The sequence below is a fragment of the Python bivittatus genome, unplaced genomic scaffold, assembly GCF_059951505.1.
Source record: "Python bivittatus isolate LINGU-HERP-01145 unplaced genomic scaffold, Pbiv_v1 ctg000580_np1212, whole genome shotgun sequence".
NCBI lineage: Eukaryota > Metazoa > Chordata > Lepidosauria > Squamata > Pythonidae > Python > Python bivittatus.
The window spans coordinates 14,045,861-14,066,861 of NW_028277087.1; the positions used below are offsets into that span (position 1 = coordinate 14,045,861).

General features: G+C 40.3%; 1 protein-coding gene across 1 annotated transcript in view; it reads right to left on the reverse strand.

Annotated features, from left to right (window-relative positions):
* The window catches only part of MDGA2 (MAM domain containing glycosylphosphatidylinositol anchor 2), a 491,572-nt gene that overhangs the window by 232,326 nt on the left and 238,245 nt on the right, over window positions 1-21,001 (reverse strand). Inside the window, exon 5 of the mRNA XM_088149614.1 lies at window positions 10,530-10,662. Within this exon, the coding sequence (XP_088005740.1) occupies window positions 10,530-10,662 (133 nt within the window). The remainder of the gene's footprint in view (window positions 1-10,529; window positions 10,663-21,001) is intronic.

Here is a 21,001-nt window from a genome sequence, read left to right on the forward strand (position 1 = left end):
AGTCTTGGGGTGGTGCAAACATCTGTGTAAATACAGAATGCATTTGAAACTTTGAGTCTCTCAATTTTAAAGGCTCTGCTGGATCTTGCCCTGAGCAGGGTTGGACTAGATCACCACTGAGGTCCCTTCTAACTCTGTGATTCCGTGAAATCATTCAGTGTTTTTGAGGCACCATGCAGGAGACATTTCCAAGATGGAGCCTCATGTGATGTTCCTCTGCAGAGCAGCAATACATCCCTGGGTCAGATTATGGGCAGATATTTTATTAGGGATATCACTGAAAGGCATTTTCACGGAGAGAAAGCCATTGGGAATGCAACCGTATTTGTAAAGTGGCTCCCCCCCCCTTTATTTTACACCCAAAGATCACTTTACATTCTTAGCATCCTCAGACCTGAAGAAACTAGCAGGTAGGCAGGCCCCGAAAAAGGAAGTCAGGGTACCACAACCTATTATAGCTGGCAGCCACAGTCCAATTCCTTAGCCAAAGGCAGGGTGCTGACTTAGGAAGCTATGATGATGATGATGATGATGATGATGATGATGATGATGATGATGATGATGATGATCACTATGGTCACTATGTTTCATTTGTGCAACATCCCTGTAAGGTAGGCCAGTACATTTACTCCTATATTATAGATGGGAGGCTGTGGCTAAAGATGAGTGCTTCTCAGAGGCCATTTCTGTTGGAGGTAAGTTTCCAAAGACGAGTGTTTAGGCTAGCCTTCTTCTGACCGCATCCCGCAAACCATGTTGGTTAGGGCTGATGAACGTTAGAGTCCAACACCCTTGAAGGGTGCCCACCCCCTCCCATTTCTTGCCTCTCAATATTTGGCCAGCATATTTGCTTCCCCAGAGGGCAGGCACCCTGAATGAAGAGCAATGGCACCAGTTACGGAAAAGAGCAGCATCTTGCTCTTGTGACCCACTGCGATGCCTCCTGCTTCCCAGACAGAAGGCCAGATCTCTTATTAATGCTGGCAGTAATTGCCTCTGACACGCAGCGTACGCCGAGGCCAAAGGTCCGGCCCCGCTCTAGCACCTGCCATCCGCTGAGCAGCACATCAAGCAAAGGAAGCTTAGCAGTGTACAAACCTTAGAGGTTTGGAAAGATTCCCCAGTAGAGCTGACGGGCTGCCTGAGCATCAATCAGAAGAGGCAGGGTGGGGACCCGCTTCATTTTTACATGAGCAACTGTCAAGAGAGCGACGGAACAACAAGACACCAGAGACAGCATTTGTGCCACGTTAGCAAATGCAGGCCTGAACGGCTGAGCTGGCACCAGCACACTGAACCGGATTGCCGAATTCACCCCTTTTCTGCATTCTTAAAATATATTTCATGATCAACTAACCAAAGGAGAGGGGGTCACAAAACATGGGAGGTCCCCAAAAACAAAGCCCACACGCATGCTCACAGAATCCCTACAGGGACAAACCTAACCAAGCTTGTCATGCAGTGTAAATGTCAATTATGTACGCTGTATAATCTAGCTAATCAATGTGGTTTTGATTTGTAACATTTTTGCACTTGTTCTTCCACGTCAGTTCCATACCATTTCCACTTTAATATGTTCAAGATGAGCATGATTTGTTTTTTTTTAATGTGTTTTCAAAATCTGTACTCTTGATACATTTCTCTTGATAAAAAAGACAGAAACATGTACTAGCTATTCTAAAAAAGAAACTATAAAGTTTGCACTAAAATCGGGTCCGTGAATAAAAATGAAACTTTTTGAAAACATACACTTCTCTTTGTCTCCACATACATATCCATGTGGAATCACAAAAGGGAAGTGATTTTGCCTCCCTGTGATTTTGTTACAGAGCACAGAAATTCATGGGAAATATGATTGTCCAGTATAAGGACACAGAAGCTCCGAGAACTGCATATCATTCCCAAGGACCTTTGTTCTAGGAACCCTTCATTGATAAGGTATTGAAAGGCTAAAGAACCAGAAATATGTGCTGGAATCAATCAATCAATAATGTTCAAGCTGTTTTCAGTGGATGTTTGAAAGAGATTGAATAGATATTTCACTACCTCTATGGTAACCTTCTTCATGCGCACCAGATGTCTTTGGATGGTGTATCCCAGATCTCTCAAATGACATCACCACCTTTTCCTTTTAATTCTAGAAGTTATAATCACAATACATTTGGGGGAAATCAGGTTGGAGAAGGCTATGATATAAGATCCTCCTTATTTTCTTTTCTCTTCTCTTGGGCTCAGACTTGATGGGACAAGTATTTCTAGTGTGTTTCCTTTTGAGAGAAAAATGTGTCTTTTTGAGAGAAATGGAAATCACCACATCAGACATGAATGAGAGAGCCAACCCAATGGTCAACAGTCAAACAACGCTTTTCCTTCCTGGTTAGAGGCTGGGTACATCAGTAATTTGTTATTTTATATTTTTTTCTCCCTAGTACTAACCCATTTTATCATTCTATTCTTATTAGAAGAACTAATCTTTATATTTTCCTTAACTGAAAATTAAAGGAGTTTTCAGAGCCAAGCAACTTGTTGCTGTTTGACAATCTGAAGAAATAATGTCTCCCTTCCACGGCTATATACAAACAATACATTTGCATAGACATACTGCTCAAACCATATCATTAATGTCACTAGTGGAAGGTCTCCTACCCTTTTTCAAGAACATCTTTGATTAAGCACACTGATCTGAACCAAGAGATCAAAAGCCAGGGCAACCTTTTCAATCTGGATAGCAAAGAAGAGAGAAGGGCCATTTATGGCACAAGTTCATTACACAATGCCCATCATTAAGGCACCACTTGCAGGGGATCGAGAATTTGGACTTCAACCCATCAGAATCTAACATCCATAGCATCACAAGGGCAACTGCAATCTCCAGAGGAGAGCAATCTGTTTAATCAACCCGCAGTGCATTTTCAAAACAAGTGTCAAAAAGAGTCCAGTAGAACCTTTTTGGACTAACACATTTTATTAATTAATTAGTCTGAAAAGTTGCTGGACCAGCATCACTCCCCTCCTATGAAACAAGTATTAAGCTCTCACTTGAAACAACAGCTAAGCTGAATAGAGGCAAAAGGGGCAGAAAGGTTACAGACTTTGCTTGCCTGGGCTTGGCTGAAAGCCAGCTGACCTTAAAGATCCTATTAAAAACATCTATCATCTCAAGAACACTTTCCAGTAAGGAAGGATGAGAATGGGGTAACACATTTAGACCTCTCATCTACCCAGGAGAAACCAAAGGAAAAATACATGCCAAAATTCATATACTGCAAATTGTTGTAGCAGACATATAGTCAAAGAGAGAAAAAGAGAGAGAGAGAGAGAGAGAAAGAGAGAGGGAGGGAGGGAGGGAGGGAGACAGGTGTACAAGACAAAAGTACACCCAGCACAAAAGTTTACTACAGGAAAATTTCTTGCAGACCAGATGCCCACAGAGGGAAAACAGTATCTGAAAATGCATACACTGGAAATGCACCCAACAACAGTATTTGTGTATTTTTTGTTTCTGTTGAGTGGATTAAGCAAACAGCATCTGTAGTCATTATATTCTATTCATAAAAAAAACACTATTCCTAGGCAATTTAAGAAGTACAATGCTTTTTACAAACAGGCAAATACATTAAAAAAAAAAGTTATTTTTATTGTGTCTTGTCCAGATTGTTTTTGTACTGCAAATCACTCTCACTTTTTCCTGTGAAAGTGATCTGTACATGTGTTGAAATGAAGCAAATACTGAATACAACAAGAACTCTGTTGAAAACAAAGTGAGACAGTATTGGACAGAACCATCCACTCCTACTTCCCAGGATACGGAACGTTTTTGTCAATTCACTTAACTGCCTTGCTGCCGTAGCCATCAGATCCTATAATCCCAGGAATGTTTTTAGATAAGGAGACTGAAACATTTTAGATCTGAAAGGTGCCATGCAGCCTCAGGACCTTTTGCTAACTGTGTGATGTCAGGCCAATTGCATCCAATATCTAACCGGCTTTCCTCTCTTCCCTCCTTGCCCCAATTCCCCACCATTGTTATTTTCATTTTCCTAACTAGATCCTGAAGAAAGGAAACTCCTTTACTGTTTTGGTTTTTGCAACCACATTTCTACCATGTGATTAGGGCTTCCTTCCAAAAGGACTTAGCATTAGTCCTCCTTCTTCACCTTTGGATTCCTGATCCAGATGTGACATCACTAGGCATTCCACCTCTTTTGCTCCCATACTAAAATGATTAGCCCATTTTGAATATGTGATTGAAGCTAGAGCAGCAACTGCTTGCTTTTAGTTTCCAAGAGATTGCACACAACCAGGAAGTCAATGTTCTTTCACTGATTCTTCCTCCAAAGCAGTTAATGATATTCCAAGATAGGCAATTCATGATACTCCAGAGTGAACTACAATTCCCAGCATCTCTAGGAAGCATGGCCAATGTTGACAGAATCCCATAAATAGCCAACTCTTGCTATAGCTATTGTGACCTTCTCTCTTTCATTTTCTCTTTGCTGCACCTAGGCCTCCCAGTACATCATAGATCTTCAAGTGATAGATAATAGTTTCCTTCTGCAAATATTTGTGATATAATTAAAGAACGACATTCTTAAATATATCCACGACAGAAGTCATGGAAAGGATCCTTTAGCCAATTCTTTTATCTCCATTTAAGGTGTGGACAAAACTGTATGTATTGAGAGAGGTAGATTTCTTTTGTGCAGGATTATGGTGAAAAGGCACAAATTAAGATAGAAACGGCACCAAACAGCTCAAAATAAGAAATACCAAAAACTGAGAAAAGTGAATTTTTACGGAGATGTCCTACCCCTAGCTAAGGAACACCTGGGTCACTGATGCAGAATCAATTGTAACTTACAGTCAAACCCAATGGATACAGCGAAGCTGCGGCTGATCCTGGTGAATAAGGTGGGTGTAAATGTATCCAATTACACCTCTGTTTAGTGTTGTAAAGCTCCATTATGTCTGATGTGTTCCTGATGGCATCTGCTTAATTGTTTGTTTCTGATTAAGTCAGAGAATCTTGCAATTAGAAAACAACCACCTGATGGTTACATTGCATATCCAGAGCATGCTTTCATAAAAGGTATAAAGAATATCTTCTTCCCTTGGTGCAATAAACAAACAATTCTGACATACTGCTAATGGTTAGAATATGTATGGGCAAAATGTGTGGCTTTCTGTAGAGTCATTTAGCCTTCAGGTTTATTCATACTATGCAACAAGAGAAGCAGATATATGCTGGAAAAGAGTTCTTGGTAAGGGGTTATTTAAGGCAAGAAATCTTCCCTTTCCTTGAAATGGAAGCAGCCTGGAAGTAATGTTATGTTTCTTCTATTTGCAGACGCATGACCAACGACAGATGAAGGTGAGACACTCTGCAGATTAGAAATGGGCCCTGATACATTAGTCCAACATAAACATGCAGAAGAAAACATCTATTTTGAGGTTCCAAATCAAGGGTGAAGTTTTACATGTGAGTTTCGATGAATGGCATATGGTGCTGGCACCGTGACATTGGCCACGCCATCACAAATCATGACATATTTGCTATATTGACTCTTTTCACATGGGTCTTGTTGATCAACTAAGTTAGAGGAATGCTAAATGAAGTGAACTCTGACTCTTAACAAAATCCAAAGGACAGAGTTTAGACGGACTTTATCCAAAATCCAAGGCGGTCAGAAAGTCTTCTACTTTCTGTACTTGAACACTTAAACTGTATAGCAGTGTTTCTCAACCTTGGCAACTTTAAGGTATGTAGACTTCAACTCCCAGAATTCCCCAGCCAGCATGGCTGGCTGGGAAATTCTGGGAGTTGAAGTCTACATATCTTAAAGTTGCCAAGGTTGAGAAACACTGCTATATAGTGTTAACCAGAGGATGTGGCTTTTCACTGAGATACCAATTCTTTTTCAGAGGTTCCTGGAGAGAGCATGTGATCACAGAACTCTGATACGAGAGAAGCATTATCTGAGCGAAGAGCATGGGGGCATTTTAAATGTCAAAGAACTGAAAAGGGAAGACCCTTCAGCTATTTTGGGCAGTGGATCATAAAAGTCCAACCTCTGGCTTTTCAAACAGGCCAGAGGCCAGGGTGATTTGTGATCCTGATCAGCATTGAATAGATGGTTGGCATTAAAGTACATTTCCCCCTCAATGCAGTACATTTCCCTATGTGGTTTTATATTGCTGTTGTTGTTGTTAACCTGCCTTTTTATGCACAAATAACTCAAGGAGATGAACATATCTAATACTCCTTCCTCCTCCTATTTTCCCCACAACAACCACCCAGGGAGGTGGGTTGGGCTGAAAGCCAGTGACTGGCCCAAAGTCACCCAAGCTGGCTTTCATGCCTAAGGTGGGACTCAAAGTCACAATCTCCTGGCTTTTAGGCCAGCACCTTCGCCACTAATGCTGGTTGTGCCATTTTAATTCTACACCACCTAGAGTCTTTGGATTTGGCATCCTATAGATCTTAATCCATCAACTTCAGGTAATTTTGCTGAATATTTAAATTATACACTCACCAGGAATCAGTCCCCAAAAGATAAATCAGGCAGGTTTTATCTGATCCATATATTCCTAGATCTAGCTTTAGATACTTGGGCAGAGCCATGCAAGCTGGAAGATTTCATGCAGTACAGTAGGTTTTTTTTCCCCCTGATGCTACAAAGAAATCCAGAGAGAGTAATTTTCTGGGAAAGCCAACAGGCAATCTGCAGTATGCAAAATCCAGATAACTTCCCAAATCTCACCCTAGGCACAAAGCAGGAAACTCATTAATGTTTCCTCTGGCAGCTTCCTTCTTCAGTTGTTTTCTGGGCCTTTTCAGCATTTATATCGGCTAGTAACCCTATGCCCACTCTCTTCTAAAAGTTTTGACATTTATGAACTTAAAGCCCAGCTCTATTGCATGATTTTAAACAGTTAGGGAAGATGGGAGACGACTGGAGAATTCAAGGTTTGTATATCAGATTGGGAAGGTTAAAAAAAAAAACCTCAGAAAAAAACAATGGGAAACCATTTCTTGTACTATCACCTTGAAAGCAACATGTTTATCAAGTCAGGAGTTCAGCTCATCCCAAAAGAGAATGTACTTTTAGTTATACAGAATTACATTCAACCTAACAGTAACTTATTCATGAAAACTTCCTTCCTTTTCATTGAATGAAATGAAGGGGTCTTTTTAAGATAGAAGATGGGATGGGTTGGTGGAAGGAAGAATCTGGTATGTTTGGCTGTTGATTCATGCTTTTAACAGCCCATCTTTTCCAAGGAAAACATTTTGGATCAATTAATCCAGGCTGGATTCCAATAAATGCCTGGGGAGGGGGAGATGAATTTACCAATCAGATTATCTCATGCATGCTATTGAGGACCCCACGTTGTCTGATGTAGTGCCATCTCAAGGAGGAGCCTGTGCACCATAGCATCTCTTTTAGTTCTGGTTGGACCCTAAAGAGTGCCAATAGAAGAGAATACATGTAGCTCAGGGTTGAACTGTGGAGTCCCTGGAGTTCTCTGAGCTTGACTGTTTTCTTGCAAATGTTTCATTACCCAGCTACCCAACACTGGCAGGGCATGCCACAGTATATAAACAGAGAGCAAACCCCATCCCATCCTAGCACTGAAGATGTAACCTACCCAGGTAATGAAACGTTTACAAGAAAACAGCCAAGCTCAGAGAACTCCAGGGACTCCAAACACTAAAGAGTTGCTGGCAATAGCTTGATGGCGATGATGGTGGTGGTGGGAAAAAGGAAAGGGGATTTTCTAAAATATTTCATATCAGCCCATTTAGGGACATAAGAATTTAAGGGCACTAGAAGAGAGAACATGGAATACAATTCAACTAAACAGCAACAACAACAACAAATCAGGGTGATTTAAATCACTAGTCAGGCAGACTTGATTTAATTATTTACATCACAATTTATTCATTAGTCAGGAAAATTCCATCATTATTTCTAGCAAAAGTACACTCTTGTTGTTTGGTACCCCCTGAATGCATATTCTTCCTCGGAGAGAAATGTAATTAGATTTCATTTTTAGTTGGTACATACCATATAAAGCAATTATTTAGTCAGATTTTTTACAGATTAATTTTCAGGTGAAAATGGGATGAAGAACTTGATACTAAGCAAGAAGACACTTTATTTGTTCCACCCTGTAACAAATAAATCCTGTTATCTGTAGCCTCAGCAGAACAGTTTGAAGAAGAAAGAAAGAAAGAAAGAAAGAAAGAAAGAAAGAAAGAAAGAAAGAAAGAAAGAAAGAAAGAAAGAAAGAAAGAAAGAAAGAAAGAGAGGGAGGGAGGGAGGGAGGGAGGGAGGGAGGGAGGGAGGGAGGAAGGAAGGAAGGAAGGAAGGAAGGAAGGAAGGAAGGAAGGAAGGAAGGAAGGAAGGAAGGAAGGAAGGAAGGAAGGAAAGAAGGAAAGAGAGAGAGAGAGGAAGGAAGGAAGGAAGGAAGGAAGGAAGGAAGGAAGGTAGGTAGGAAGGAAGGAAGGAAGGAAAGAAAGAAGGAAAGAGAGAGAGAGAGAGGAAGGAAGGAAGGAAGGAAGGAAGGAAGGAAGGAAGGAAGGAAGGAAGAAAGAAAGAAAGAAAGAAAGAAAGAAAGAAAGAAAGAAAGAAAGAAGGAAAGAAGGAAAGAAGGAAAGAGAGAGAAAGAGAGAGAGAGAGGAAGGAAGGAAGGAAGGAAGGAAGGAAGGAAGGAAGGAAGGAAGGAAGGAAGGAAGGAAGGAAGGAAGGAAGGAAAGAAAGAAAGAAAGAAAGAAAGAAAGAAAGAAAGAAAGAAAGAAAGAAAGAAAGAAAGAAAGAAAGAAAGGAAGGCTGTCCCCAGATAATCAACTGAAGTAAAGCATGAAGGGAAAATTGTTGTGTGGGTGCATGCAGCTTCTTACAGGAAGGACAGCTTAACACAAGACTGATGTTCTACTGAGATGGACATTGTAGTAACTCCACCTTGTGGCTGCTTTGGATGAAACACAACATTCATCTTGCAGGATGTTCTTCTTCAACATTCCCCCAGCTTACATCTGAATTGGGCTCATACTTCTAGTCCAGCCTGCTTGGTCAATATTCTAGATCACCACCCCATCCCATCCCATCCCATCCCATCCCATCCCATCCCATCCCATCCCATCCCATCCCAGGTATTTGTACTTAAGAATCCTAATATTTGTCCTAAAATCATGCTTGAAAAAGGATACCTAACTATAACCCTCAAGGGAGACAGAGGCAACTGGAGCAGCATAAGTGGCATAAGATGGCTCCATCCTCCAAAGGAAAGTGTGACAGAAGTCAGGGATGGATGGATGGATGGATGGATGGATGGATGGATGGATGGATGGGTGGGTGGGTGGGTGGGTGGGTGGGTGGGTGGATGGGTGGGTGGGTGGATGGATGGATGGGTGGGTGGCTGGGTGGCTGGGTGGGTGGGTGGATGGATGGATGGGTGGGTGGCTGGGTGGCTGGGTGGATGGATGGGAGGGTGGGTGGGTGGGTCGATGGATGGATGGATGGATGGATGGATGGATGGGTGGATGGATGGGTGGATGGGTGGGTGGGTGGATGGGTGGGTGGGTGGGTGGATGGGTGGGTGGATGGATGGATGGATGGATGATGGGTGGATGGATGGGTGGGTGGGTGGATGGGTGGATGGATGGATGGATGGGTGGATCGGTGGGTGGGTGGATGGATGGGAGGATGGATGGATGGGAGGATGGATGGATGGGAGGATGGATGGATGGGTGGATGGGTGGATGGGTGGATGGGTGGATGGGTGGATGGGTGGATGGGTGGGTGGATGGGTGGATGGATGGGTCGATGGGTCGATGGATGGGTGGATGGGTGGATGGATGGGTGAATGGATGGATGGGTGGATGGGTGGATGGGTGGATGGGTGGGTGGAACAGTGTTTCTCAACTCCGGACAGCATGCTGGTTGGGGAATTCTGGAAGCTGAAGTCCAAACAAGTTAAAGTTGCCAAAGTTGAGAAACACTGAGATAGAGAATGACTAGCTAGCAGCAAGATAGGGGAAAAAAGATTAGTTAAGTATCAACAATAACAAACTTCAGAAGTTTATTAAAGTGCACAGTATGATTTTATTTATTTATTCAATTTGTATGGCTGCCCATCTCAACAAGTGACTCTTGGCAGTGAACAATCTTAAAATAAATTAAAAACAAATTCCTATCATAAATACAAAAGTTAAAATACACAGTAGCTGAGGAAGACGTCACAGTCAACAGCTGTTAGCACAATGAGGAGATGGGACCCTTCACACACTGAGGGCCCCAGTCTTATTACTATTACTATTACTACTACTATTACTATTACTACATGTGCAATAGAAATGATTGAATGAGAATAAGAACCAGTTTGTAGGATGGAAATGCAATAGATAGAGCAATGCCAGCATCACTTACTACGTCTTTTCTACAACACCCCCCCGCCAAAAAAAAAAAAAAAAAGTTCAGTACACCTCTTAGGAGAAATAAAAAGGCCCAGGAATTCCAAAATACCTGTTTTGTTGGAAAGACGGAACGACACCATTTTGTCAGAAATATTGCAGACATTCCTGACTGAAGCGATACAGCTGTAATTGGCGTAGTCCTGAGGTCGAAGATTCTTCAACTTCAGAATCTTGGTTTCACCCTGCAGCCAGCAGAAGAAGCGTTATCACAGGGGCAAGATCATGATTCCAATTCAAGAAAGAACATATAGGATAATAAATGAAGGAAATCTATTCTAAAAGAATAGCCACATTGCAACTTTGTCCAATCTAGTGTCCTCCAGTTGTGTTGGGACTGCTATTCACAACATCTCCCAGTGCCATGAGAGTTGAATGCCAACATATCTGGTGGGCCTCAAGTTGTGGGGCAGTGACTTAGTGCAGTGCATTGCAAACTTGGCAACTTTAAGATGTGCGGACTTCAACTCCCAGAATTCCCCAGCCAGCCATGCTGGCTGGGGAATCCTGGGAGTTGAAGTCCGCACATCTTAAAGTTGCCAAGGTGGAGAAACACTGTCTTAGCATATCCAGCCAAAATATTCACTGGTTCTATTGTTTTATTTCCAAGAAGAGATTATTTTTCTTGCTTGTTTCTAATTAAAGTTTGGGGGAAGACAGGCTACTCAAAAGCATATCACCACTGCAAATGTTCCCCCTTTCCCTATTATGTCCTTTTCCTATTATGCTCTTTTCCCTTCTTAAAAAAATGGTTACCTTGAATAAGAGATAGAAGGTTACTGAATTCAAACAAGGCACTGGTTTCAAACATCACCCTAAGTAATGATGTGCTTTTACTATGGCTTTTTGACCAAACCATACTATTTTGTTTCACACACAACCCTAAGCCAGAAATCATCATTTAAAAACAATGATTGGGTGTCACATCAGATTAATCTCCCCCACGAAAAAAAACTCCAAACCACTTAAACAATCCAGAAGAAAACAAACCACTTAATAGCTTAATGCAATACGTGAACAAACTGCTAGGTTCCCTCTTGGATAGCTTGTACTTTGTAGAAGTTTTGGAGATACTTGAGACACCACAGCTAGTAAGCAATCTTTATTGTACACCAGGACTGAACTTCATATACTTCTAAGGTTGTGTACACCTCACATATCCTTATCATAGCTCAAGAGAAACCATATTTTACACTTCCTATATTTTGTGCTAGGTAACAGTTGATTATTTACATTTTCAGCATCCCTGCCCTGGGAAATTCTAGTTCCCAACGTATCCACTTCAGTTAAGAGTTATAGATATTGGGCTTCCAGTGGGGATAATGGCGGCTTAGTCATCTCTCCATGAAAGGGGAGATGGCATTGCAGCTGGATAGGTGGCTGGCGGCAAGCACTGGCCGCCCAACGTAACCTCTGCGATGGTTCTTCATAAACTAATCACAGAAACAGAAGCTTCTGTGAATGGCTTGCAAATGGATGGGAGGTGGGGGATCCATTTTCGTTCACAGCTGTGGTGCGGCCTAAATATGGACACTAGAGCTGGCCAAACCCCATTTCTAACCCACTTTGGAATATAACTATTTTTTAACATAAGAGAGACCTTCCTTTGCAACAAATAAGTAATTCTCTTGGTGTTTTTTCATTATTTCTGGGCCTGTAACTTTAAAAGAAGAATTTGATTGTTTATTGTAACTCTCACAAAAAGCTGCAAGATAAGGAGAATACAAAAAAGATATAAAAGTTACCTATGGTGAAAAGGGAAGATTTATTTGTTGTAAGTTTAATTTTACAAAACTCCATCTGTATTAATTGGATTTAATTTTTCTACAGGAAAACTTTTTGTTTTTCTGTGATATGCCTGTTAGTTGGCTGGATTTTCAAAACAGAAAAAGATAGTAATTTGAGCTTTTTGGGTATTCCCTGTTGGCGTGTGCCTGCAATTACAGCTTGAAAGGCACCAGAGGTCATGAACTGTCTGCTTACTTTCACTTATACAATAACTATGGTTGCTTGCTTTGGGGAAATTAAAGAAATGTCTAGAAAAGGCCCTTTGGAGCAGCCGTTAGAAGATAAAATGATTTTTTTAAGTTTACTCCAATCAATGTTTGATGAATTAGGAACTAAATTCAAGTCCCTTGAAAAGAAGGTAGAGGAAAGATTGGATAAGTTGGTTAATTTTGAAATGGAGGTAGAGATTGACAGAATGTGGATTTGGAGTTCAAAAAAATACTGGATTACGATGGTGGTATGAACAAAGATGTTGTGGATCTGAAGATGGATTTAAAAATGCCAAAGAATAAGAGTGATATGCAGAAGAATGTCAGAAAGGATTTACAAATAAAGCCAACTGACGTCGCCATGATCAAAGGGGACATACAAATAATGGAAAAGAAGAATGACTTGGAAAGAGTCTTTATCTTGGATTTGCCAAAGGAATGTATTGAATCAGTGAGGCTGTTCCTGGGAAGAGACAAAGAGAAACTACTGGGGCTGTTTCTGGGAAAAGACAAGGAGAGAATGATGGGGAATCAACTTGTGGGACACTATTTGAAAGAATTAAAGATTAAGCTCTTTAAAAGTAAACAGAAGGTTTACAAAGTGAACTTATTTGATTATGGTTAATATATACATTGAGGATTTTTGTAGTTATTAACAGGATCTTTTTCTGACCAGGATTGAATGACAAGGTTTTAAGGATCTGTGTATAAAGGGGGAGAGATTTGATTTGCTTTTATATATAGAGAGAGAAAATGATAAATTGGATTATAAATCCAAATAAATAAATTGGATTTATTTTTGACTAAGGTTAAAATTGTTAGGAGTTTCTCATGGGAAGAAATGCATCTCGCTATCTTCAAACATATTGTTATGGCTAAAAAGTCAGGCCAGCTGCAGTTATTTGCACATATACTGCTATTTACTGCCACCGATTGGCGTCTGTATGTTAGTTACTCAAGGGGTGGTGCATAGTGTTAATAAAAGTGTGAGGATTACATGCCTTGCTACTCAGTAGAATTTTAGTCATCATGTAATCAGTTTTATGGGTTATGTAGTAGTAACTAATAACCAAGTAGTGTACCTCTTCTCTGAGAGTTTTTGGCTAGAGACTTTGCTAAACTTGTGTAGTGGATAAGTCTTGGATGCCACATATATGAGAAGAAGTGATTTTTTCTATGTTTTGCAAAACTTGTATTTTATGTAGTTTTTATTTTTCTCAATAAACAACCAGATATTTTATACTTTCTGGCTGGATTTCTTTGGAGAACAAGATAAGGACATTGCATTCTTTAAATCTCTCTAACGCTGGTATGTATTTTTGGCATGAACTGTGGTCATAGCTGCACTCTGCATAACAAAAATATTGTTAGGTTCTGCCCAAAGAACTCCAAGAGACAATGCAAATACAGTTCTGTTGCGTTTATTAGCTTCAACCTCCAGACAGAAATCTCCCCAGATTGAACCCTAGTTCCCCAGCCAGCCAGCCAGCCAGCCAGCCAGCCACAACACCATGAATTCCTTAGGGAGGTGCCAGCCTCATCTTCTTGAACCTCCCACACTCCTGTTGGGGGCTAAGAACATGCTTATCTCCCTGAGCCTGGCCTTCATAAGGCCATTCATTCTATCACAAATATATTTGTTATTAAATTTATGGAATTTTTGTTGTTAAATATAACTGCTGTAAGGTTTTTGATATGTACAATGGTGGAAGGATATGACATTACCAACAATGGAAGAATGCATGGTGAAGCTGGTTTGATTTGAGAAAAGTCTTTGTGTAATTTTAATGTTAATTGAAAACTATTTTTGGATTCTCTGTGGGAAACAGGAAAAAATGAAATTATGCTGTATGGATTTTATTATTTATTTATTAAATTTAATAGAAATAATATGGGTTTATAGTAATAATGAAAGTTATGTTATAAACTTAGAGCAAGAGATTTATATATACTGTTACTTATATCTCTTGTGAGGAAGGTCAGAAGTTAATTCTTTTTCTTTCTTTTATCTTTCCTTTTCTTTGTTTTTTTCATACTTTTGACCTTGGTCATTCTTTTTTTTTTCTAATTTTCCTTTCTTGTTCTTATTGTCTTCCTTTAATATTAGTTTTTGTTAGTTTTCACTGTTTCTATTTTAAAATTTAATAAAGTTATCTTTAAAAAAGAGTTATATTGATTTCAAACTTCCCAGGACCAGCAATCACCATTCTTCAGGATAATTGTCAGCCTTCTTGCCAACCAACAGTGACCCTGGAAGGCTTGCAGGCCATGATTCAAGGACAGAATTTCTGCTAAGCCAATTTTACTGCAAGAACTAAAAAAAAAAAAATTCTACAACTGCAACATTTAAAATGTGGGCCACAGGTTTAGCAGAATCAGAAGTCAAATATTTCATCTCTTACTTATGCAGTGTGATGGGCTGAATGCTTCTTAATTTGGGGCAAGAGGAGAGATCAACACCTGTGTATTGTTACTGTAATAGATCAATCTAATATCAGGTTCTTTTCTTCTGACCTTGGCTACTGGTACGCAGAATGGCATCATCCCAACGTATTATGACTTTACAGAAAGAGAAGCTATAAGGTCTTTGTGTGGGGATTGGAAGCTAGAGGCTACCAGAGAAATTCTACTGACACGGGGAGGAACACATGAGACGTGTGACAAAAGGGCACTTGAATGACCAGCAAGGAGTGGTAAAACCCCCAGCTCAATATAAAGTGAGTTTATCAGTTTAAAAAAAAAAAAATCCTCCAGGAAGATGGAACAGTGATCTCAGATTGTGAATACAGAGGTACCACTCTGGAAGGCAGGAAGAGAGGAGTGGGTATGTCCAGGAAGAGAGGAGTGTGTCATTTTGTTGGGAATATGAGAAGCCATAGTGAAATCTAGAGGAGAACCTGGAAGTAGCATGAAGTTGAAGCCAGAATTCTTGTTTGGTCGACCAGGTAAAGGTAGAAGGCCAGTCATATCACAAGGAGTGATGACCCTGCATTCTTCTTTATCCCTTTTTGTATCCAGAAAAAGGTTTCGGCACTAGATATATGCCAGTAAAAACCTAGACCTTTTTCATGCTTGCATTAGTAGGGAAGTAATTCACTCCACTGGGCTTTTTAATGGGTTTTCTTCTTCCTTTTAAATCTACAGAAACAATCTGTATTCATTTATATTTGTAAATTGCTTTGGACATAGAGTTCCCTGATTTATGTAGCTTTTAATGTAAAATGCCCACGAACTTGTTTTAAATGCAAATTTCCTCCAAAGTCATTCCTTCTAACACTAATTTTTCCAGTGTAGGCTTTTAAAATCCTTGATGTAAGTTCTTTTTTGTACAGTAATATAACTACTGCTGTCTGCACAAAAGATTTAGTGGGTTTTTGATTAGGGGGAAAGACACACACTCACAATCCTCACCTGATGTTAGTGTCAAAATCTACTAATACAATCAGCCTCAGTTAATTTTACCAGTTTGATTTCAGCCTCAGGTCACATGAGGTTCGATACAAGTCCCAGATTCCAAGATCTGATCATTGGTCATTTAATTTCACTTGGATTTGAATCCCTTAAGCAGAAGAATTATTGACACAGCATCCAATTCAGTTAGCACTAAACAAACCCATTCTGCAGGTTTTTAAAAATGGGGAGTGATTTTGGGGAATCCAGGAAGGGTAGATCTGCCCTTTGGAGGACCTGCACCTGCTTCTTAGCTGTTCTGGTGCAGAGTTTCACCCTGGGCTGGGGTGCGCATGAGGACCAAGTGTGAAAGGGAGAATCTGGTCCCATGACATAGGAACCTTCATAAGCTAAATTGTGCCCTGGCATTGCAGAGAAGAATTGGGAAGAGGGGTGGGGGAGGTGTTTACAGGGAAGTTCTCTCTTTTCCTTTAAGTTATTGTAAGGAGAAAGTCTGCTGGAGACAGGGACAGGGGAGTCAGTGCTAGAAATTGTACCTACCTCAGTATGCACATTATTTCTTGTGCCACTGCTTCCTTCGCCAGCTACAATGCAATTGTGACCACAGCATTTGCACCCAATGGAGCCATGGCTGTAGGAGAGGCTCCTACAGCAGGGACCCAGGCAGAGAAAGTGCAGAAGCAAGCAATCCCAGTCACATCAAATCAATTTGATTGATTTCTGCATTTATTTTGTAATCTGAAGTGTTGCTTCTTTGAGGGCCCAATGCACACTGCCTATTGCATCTTTGAAAGCAGCCCAGGTTGGAGTTTGAACTACTCTGAAGATGCATCCTGCTTTAAAGATGGTTTCCTAGGACAGTTTACTTTTAGACAAGAGTATGCAACACCAGGCAAGGTTGGCTGATTGTTGCTCCTGTGCAGAAAAACTTCCAGAAATGATGCAAGTTCCCTCTACTGTAGGAAAGCTTGTCCTAGACAATGAGAACTTAGGGAGAGGCAAAGTGTTCTTTTGAGACATCTTCTAAAGCACATTATTTCCAGCACTTGGCATCAAACACAAAGACCCATTTTTAATGTCAGTGTAAATGGAAATAAGTCAAGTTGACCCCCAAATATGTAGGCATATGAAAGTCCATGCAACTTTAAAATGTGATGTTCACTTGCTAGACCAAGAGAAGGCAACATGGTGTCCATGCTCAGAACAGCGCTTTCAAAGGGGCACATCATTCGTAATGACTACAGCAATAAATGGGAATTGGCAAACTACAAAATAAAGCCCTATCCTTTGTATCAGAAGGACTCTTAGACTATAACAAGGTAGGGAAAGACGGCAGGACGTGGCTTTTGGAATTCTTTCCAAGCCCTTAGTAATAGGTCCACTCTGGGTCATGTGACCAGGGGAGAGAACTAAGTACTTGGTTACATTCCAAACCATTAACCAACTATTTTTGACATGGGATTCATTGGAGGAACTTTTTTTCCTGGATGTTTTTCTCAATAGCCCCTGTTCAGATCCAACCCCTTTTCAAACTCATACTTTTCTTGGTCAGCTTCTCTCCGCTCACACCTTTTTTGGCCCTCTTCTGTTTCTGAACAGTTATCCTGCTGATGGAACAGCAGATGACACAGAGAGAGTCCCAAAATAACAAAAATTGTAGGAGGCTGTCACCCAGGCTTTTGCTGTACAATAAATGTATTTCCAGCTGCTTTGAAAAGACACAAACAGAGGTAAGAGGGAGTGGTGGCAAGCATGCAAAGGGATGAAATGGGGGTGGGTGGGGGTGGATAGTATATAGGTCTCCCTTATCTGCTTTCATGACATAGGCCTGATTACTTGAGGGGCTGCCTATCTCCCAAAGTATCTGTCTAGCCAGTTTGATTTGGCAAGATTGGCACCCTCTGGGTTCCATCAATTAAACAATGTCAGTTGCCTGGAAGTGCACATTCTCTGTAGCAGTGCCTGCCCTCTGGAATGAATTTCCCCGAGATTCAAACAGCCCCCACCCTACTGGTATTCCAAAGGGCCCTAAAGACCTGGCTTTTCGCCCAGGCCTTTGGCGAAGACATCTGACACCCCTTTCTTCCTTTTTCATTCCCTTCTGGTTTTGTTTTCTTTCCCATCATTGTTCTTTTGTCTTCTGCTGTTTTTGTACTGTTCTTTGTTTTTAGCAACCTTAAACTGTCCAGAGTCGCTAGGGATTGGGCGGAATATAAATTTAATATATTATTATTGGTTGCACAGTCAGTCAGTTGTTTAGACTGGATTTGGCATTTTTATCTACCTATCAAGTCCTTCCCAAGGACCTGGGATAGGCAGATGTTGTTGCTTGATGGTGTTAAAGGTATTGTCACAGAATGTAAGCTGTTCCAAGTAAAGCTGCCTTTTGCAATTGACTGATGGTGATTTTCTCCAGTTCTTTCTCTTCTATTTTGCAGTTCTTTCTCTTTTATTTTTCTATAATCACAAAATACAAAGAACTGCAAATAGAAATAGAACGACTGTGGCAAAAGAAGGCAAAGACAGTACCAATAGTAATAGGCACCTTGGGTGCAATCGCAAAACATCTGGAGCACTTGAAGATCATTGGCCTTGGCAAAATGCCAGATCCTATATAAACAACTGGCTGACTGGGTGACCAATAATAAAAATCTTAACAAGTAAGAATCAGCAAGTATGCCATGTAATCCAGGCATATAAAGCCTCATTCAACTGAGGGCATGATGTGTGCAAGAATTTATTACAGCCGCTAGAATGACTGAGCCATGACTTCTGTGGCTTTAGGTCATTGAATAATCAGGGGAGAATTGAAAATTAAATTTCAGCAAAATCCAACAGGTCCTCACTGGATCAGCACCTACTGGAATGAAATATAGTTTGAAATAATCAGACCTCACCTTCTCTGCATGCTGTGTCCTGGTTCTCCATTCATAAAACACGTTTTGTTTTAGGAGATACAGCATGCTTTTAAATGAATATTTTGAGAGAAAAGTCACAATAATAGTCAAAATATTATTTAATTGTAATGTTTGTGCATTTATTTTTAAATACCTTAAAAGTAGGGAAGAATTGTCTTATTAATGAGTGCACTCCAAAGCAGAACAAACCAAGGGCAAACATTTTTGTTTGTCCCTGCAACTAATGTGATGTATTCTTCTAGGAATAAGAGCTGTTCAATTCAAAATATTTAGTTTTACATCTCAGTAGTGCAATAGAATTCCACAAACAGTTAGCATACAGAGGGAGCAAAAGGCTAGCCAACTCCAAAGTAAATTTAGAGCTGATCCCCCAGTTTAAATTCAATCCACACTGTGAAAATTTCTACCATTTATCAAAATATTTTTTCAGCCAATTTGAGTAATTAGACTTATTATGTCTAATGGCTTAATTAGCGTAAACACAGCTCATGTAATCTCATAATTGAGCACTGCAATTACAATATGTAATGATTATGAAAATTATTGGGGGAGTTGGGGTGGGTAACATGATTATTGTCTAATCTGGTCCCAATCCCACCAATACGGTAGATAATTTCTCAGTGTAAATTAAAATGTCATTTTCCATGCATATGCATAAATAATGGCATGTTCAAATGTATTAATTTCAACTCAGGCTATGCCAAAATGTTATTTTGCATTTTGATTTTAACCATTCTCATTCGTGGTGATGGAAAAGACCAAACCATTGGTGACATTCTTTGAAGTGGGTTGTAGAATGCTTGCCCTTATCATACTAGGGCCTGAAGGATGTGCATGATTATTCGATCCTTTATTGTACAATCACATCTATGGTAGTCAACAATCTTCCTGGCTTCTCACATTTCATAGGAACTTGAGTGTATTGGAAGGGACCTTGCAGATCATCTGATATAACCTCCTGCCCTAAGCAGAATCTTAGGATCCCCTGACAGATAGCTATCTGGCTCTGCTTAAACACCTCCTGTGAAGGAGAGTCGATCACTTCCCAAGACAGTCTGTCCTATTGTTCCCTTCCATTATCATTAGACTTTTTTTTTTTCTTGATGTCTAACTAAAATCTATTTCCTTGTAATTTAAACCCATTGTTTCTGGTCCTTATTTCACAAACAACTCTGATCAATTCTATTCCATCTTCTACATGACAGACCTTCTAATCCTTGAAGACAGCTATGTCTCCCCATGGTCTTTTCTTCATGCTAAACATGCCCAACTCCTTCATACATTCCTCATAGGTTTTCCTTCCAGGTTCTTATCATCTTGGTTGCTGTCCTCTGGAAATGTTCCAATTTCTCCCTGTCCTTCCTAAAACACAGGACACTGTATTCTGGCCAACGTAAAGAAGAACAATCTTTTTCTCTTGAGGCTGACTCTAGATTTCTGTTGGTGCACTCTAAGATTCCATTTGTGGTTTTTTGCAACTGCATCATGTTGTTGGCTCATGTTCAGCTTGTGGTTTGCCAAGACACTAAGATATTTTTCACATGTGGTGCTGTTCAGTATGGACTTTCCCATTCTATATTCATGCCTAGATTTTTTCCTAGCCTAATTAAGGACTTTGTATTTGTCCCTATTGAAATTAGTCTTGTTGGTTTCTACCCATTTCCCCAGCTTTTCAAGATCCTCCTGAATTTTTACACTGTGTTCTAGGTGTTTGCTTTGTGTTGCTCTTTTGCAATTTTGATCATATTTTCTAATCTCTCCTCCAATTCATTTATACATATCTTGAAAAGTACAGGATTCAGAATGGAGCCCTGTAGTATTGTCAGCCTTATGAGGTAGCCCAGACAGGAAGCACAACCAGATGGACTAATTCTTCTTTATTGTAAGGTTAGATTAACAGAACCTTGCAAATCTGAAAGTACATTTCTTCCCCTTTGCCTTTACAGCCCAAGAAACTAGGGAGCATCCCTTCTGGGATGTTTTCCATGCCCACATTTCTTTTGCGGGTTAAGCTACTTCTTCTCTGATTGTTCCCCCAGCTGTGGCTCTTCCCCCTGTCTCCCAAAATCATTCCCACATACCATTACAGGTATGGCACCTGACTTTCTACCAGCTTGATACAAAGCCATGGATGTACATTTGTTGGGTATCCTCTATATCCATTGGATGATAGCATAGTCCAGCTCACATTTTGCCAT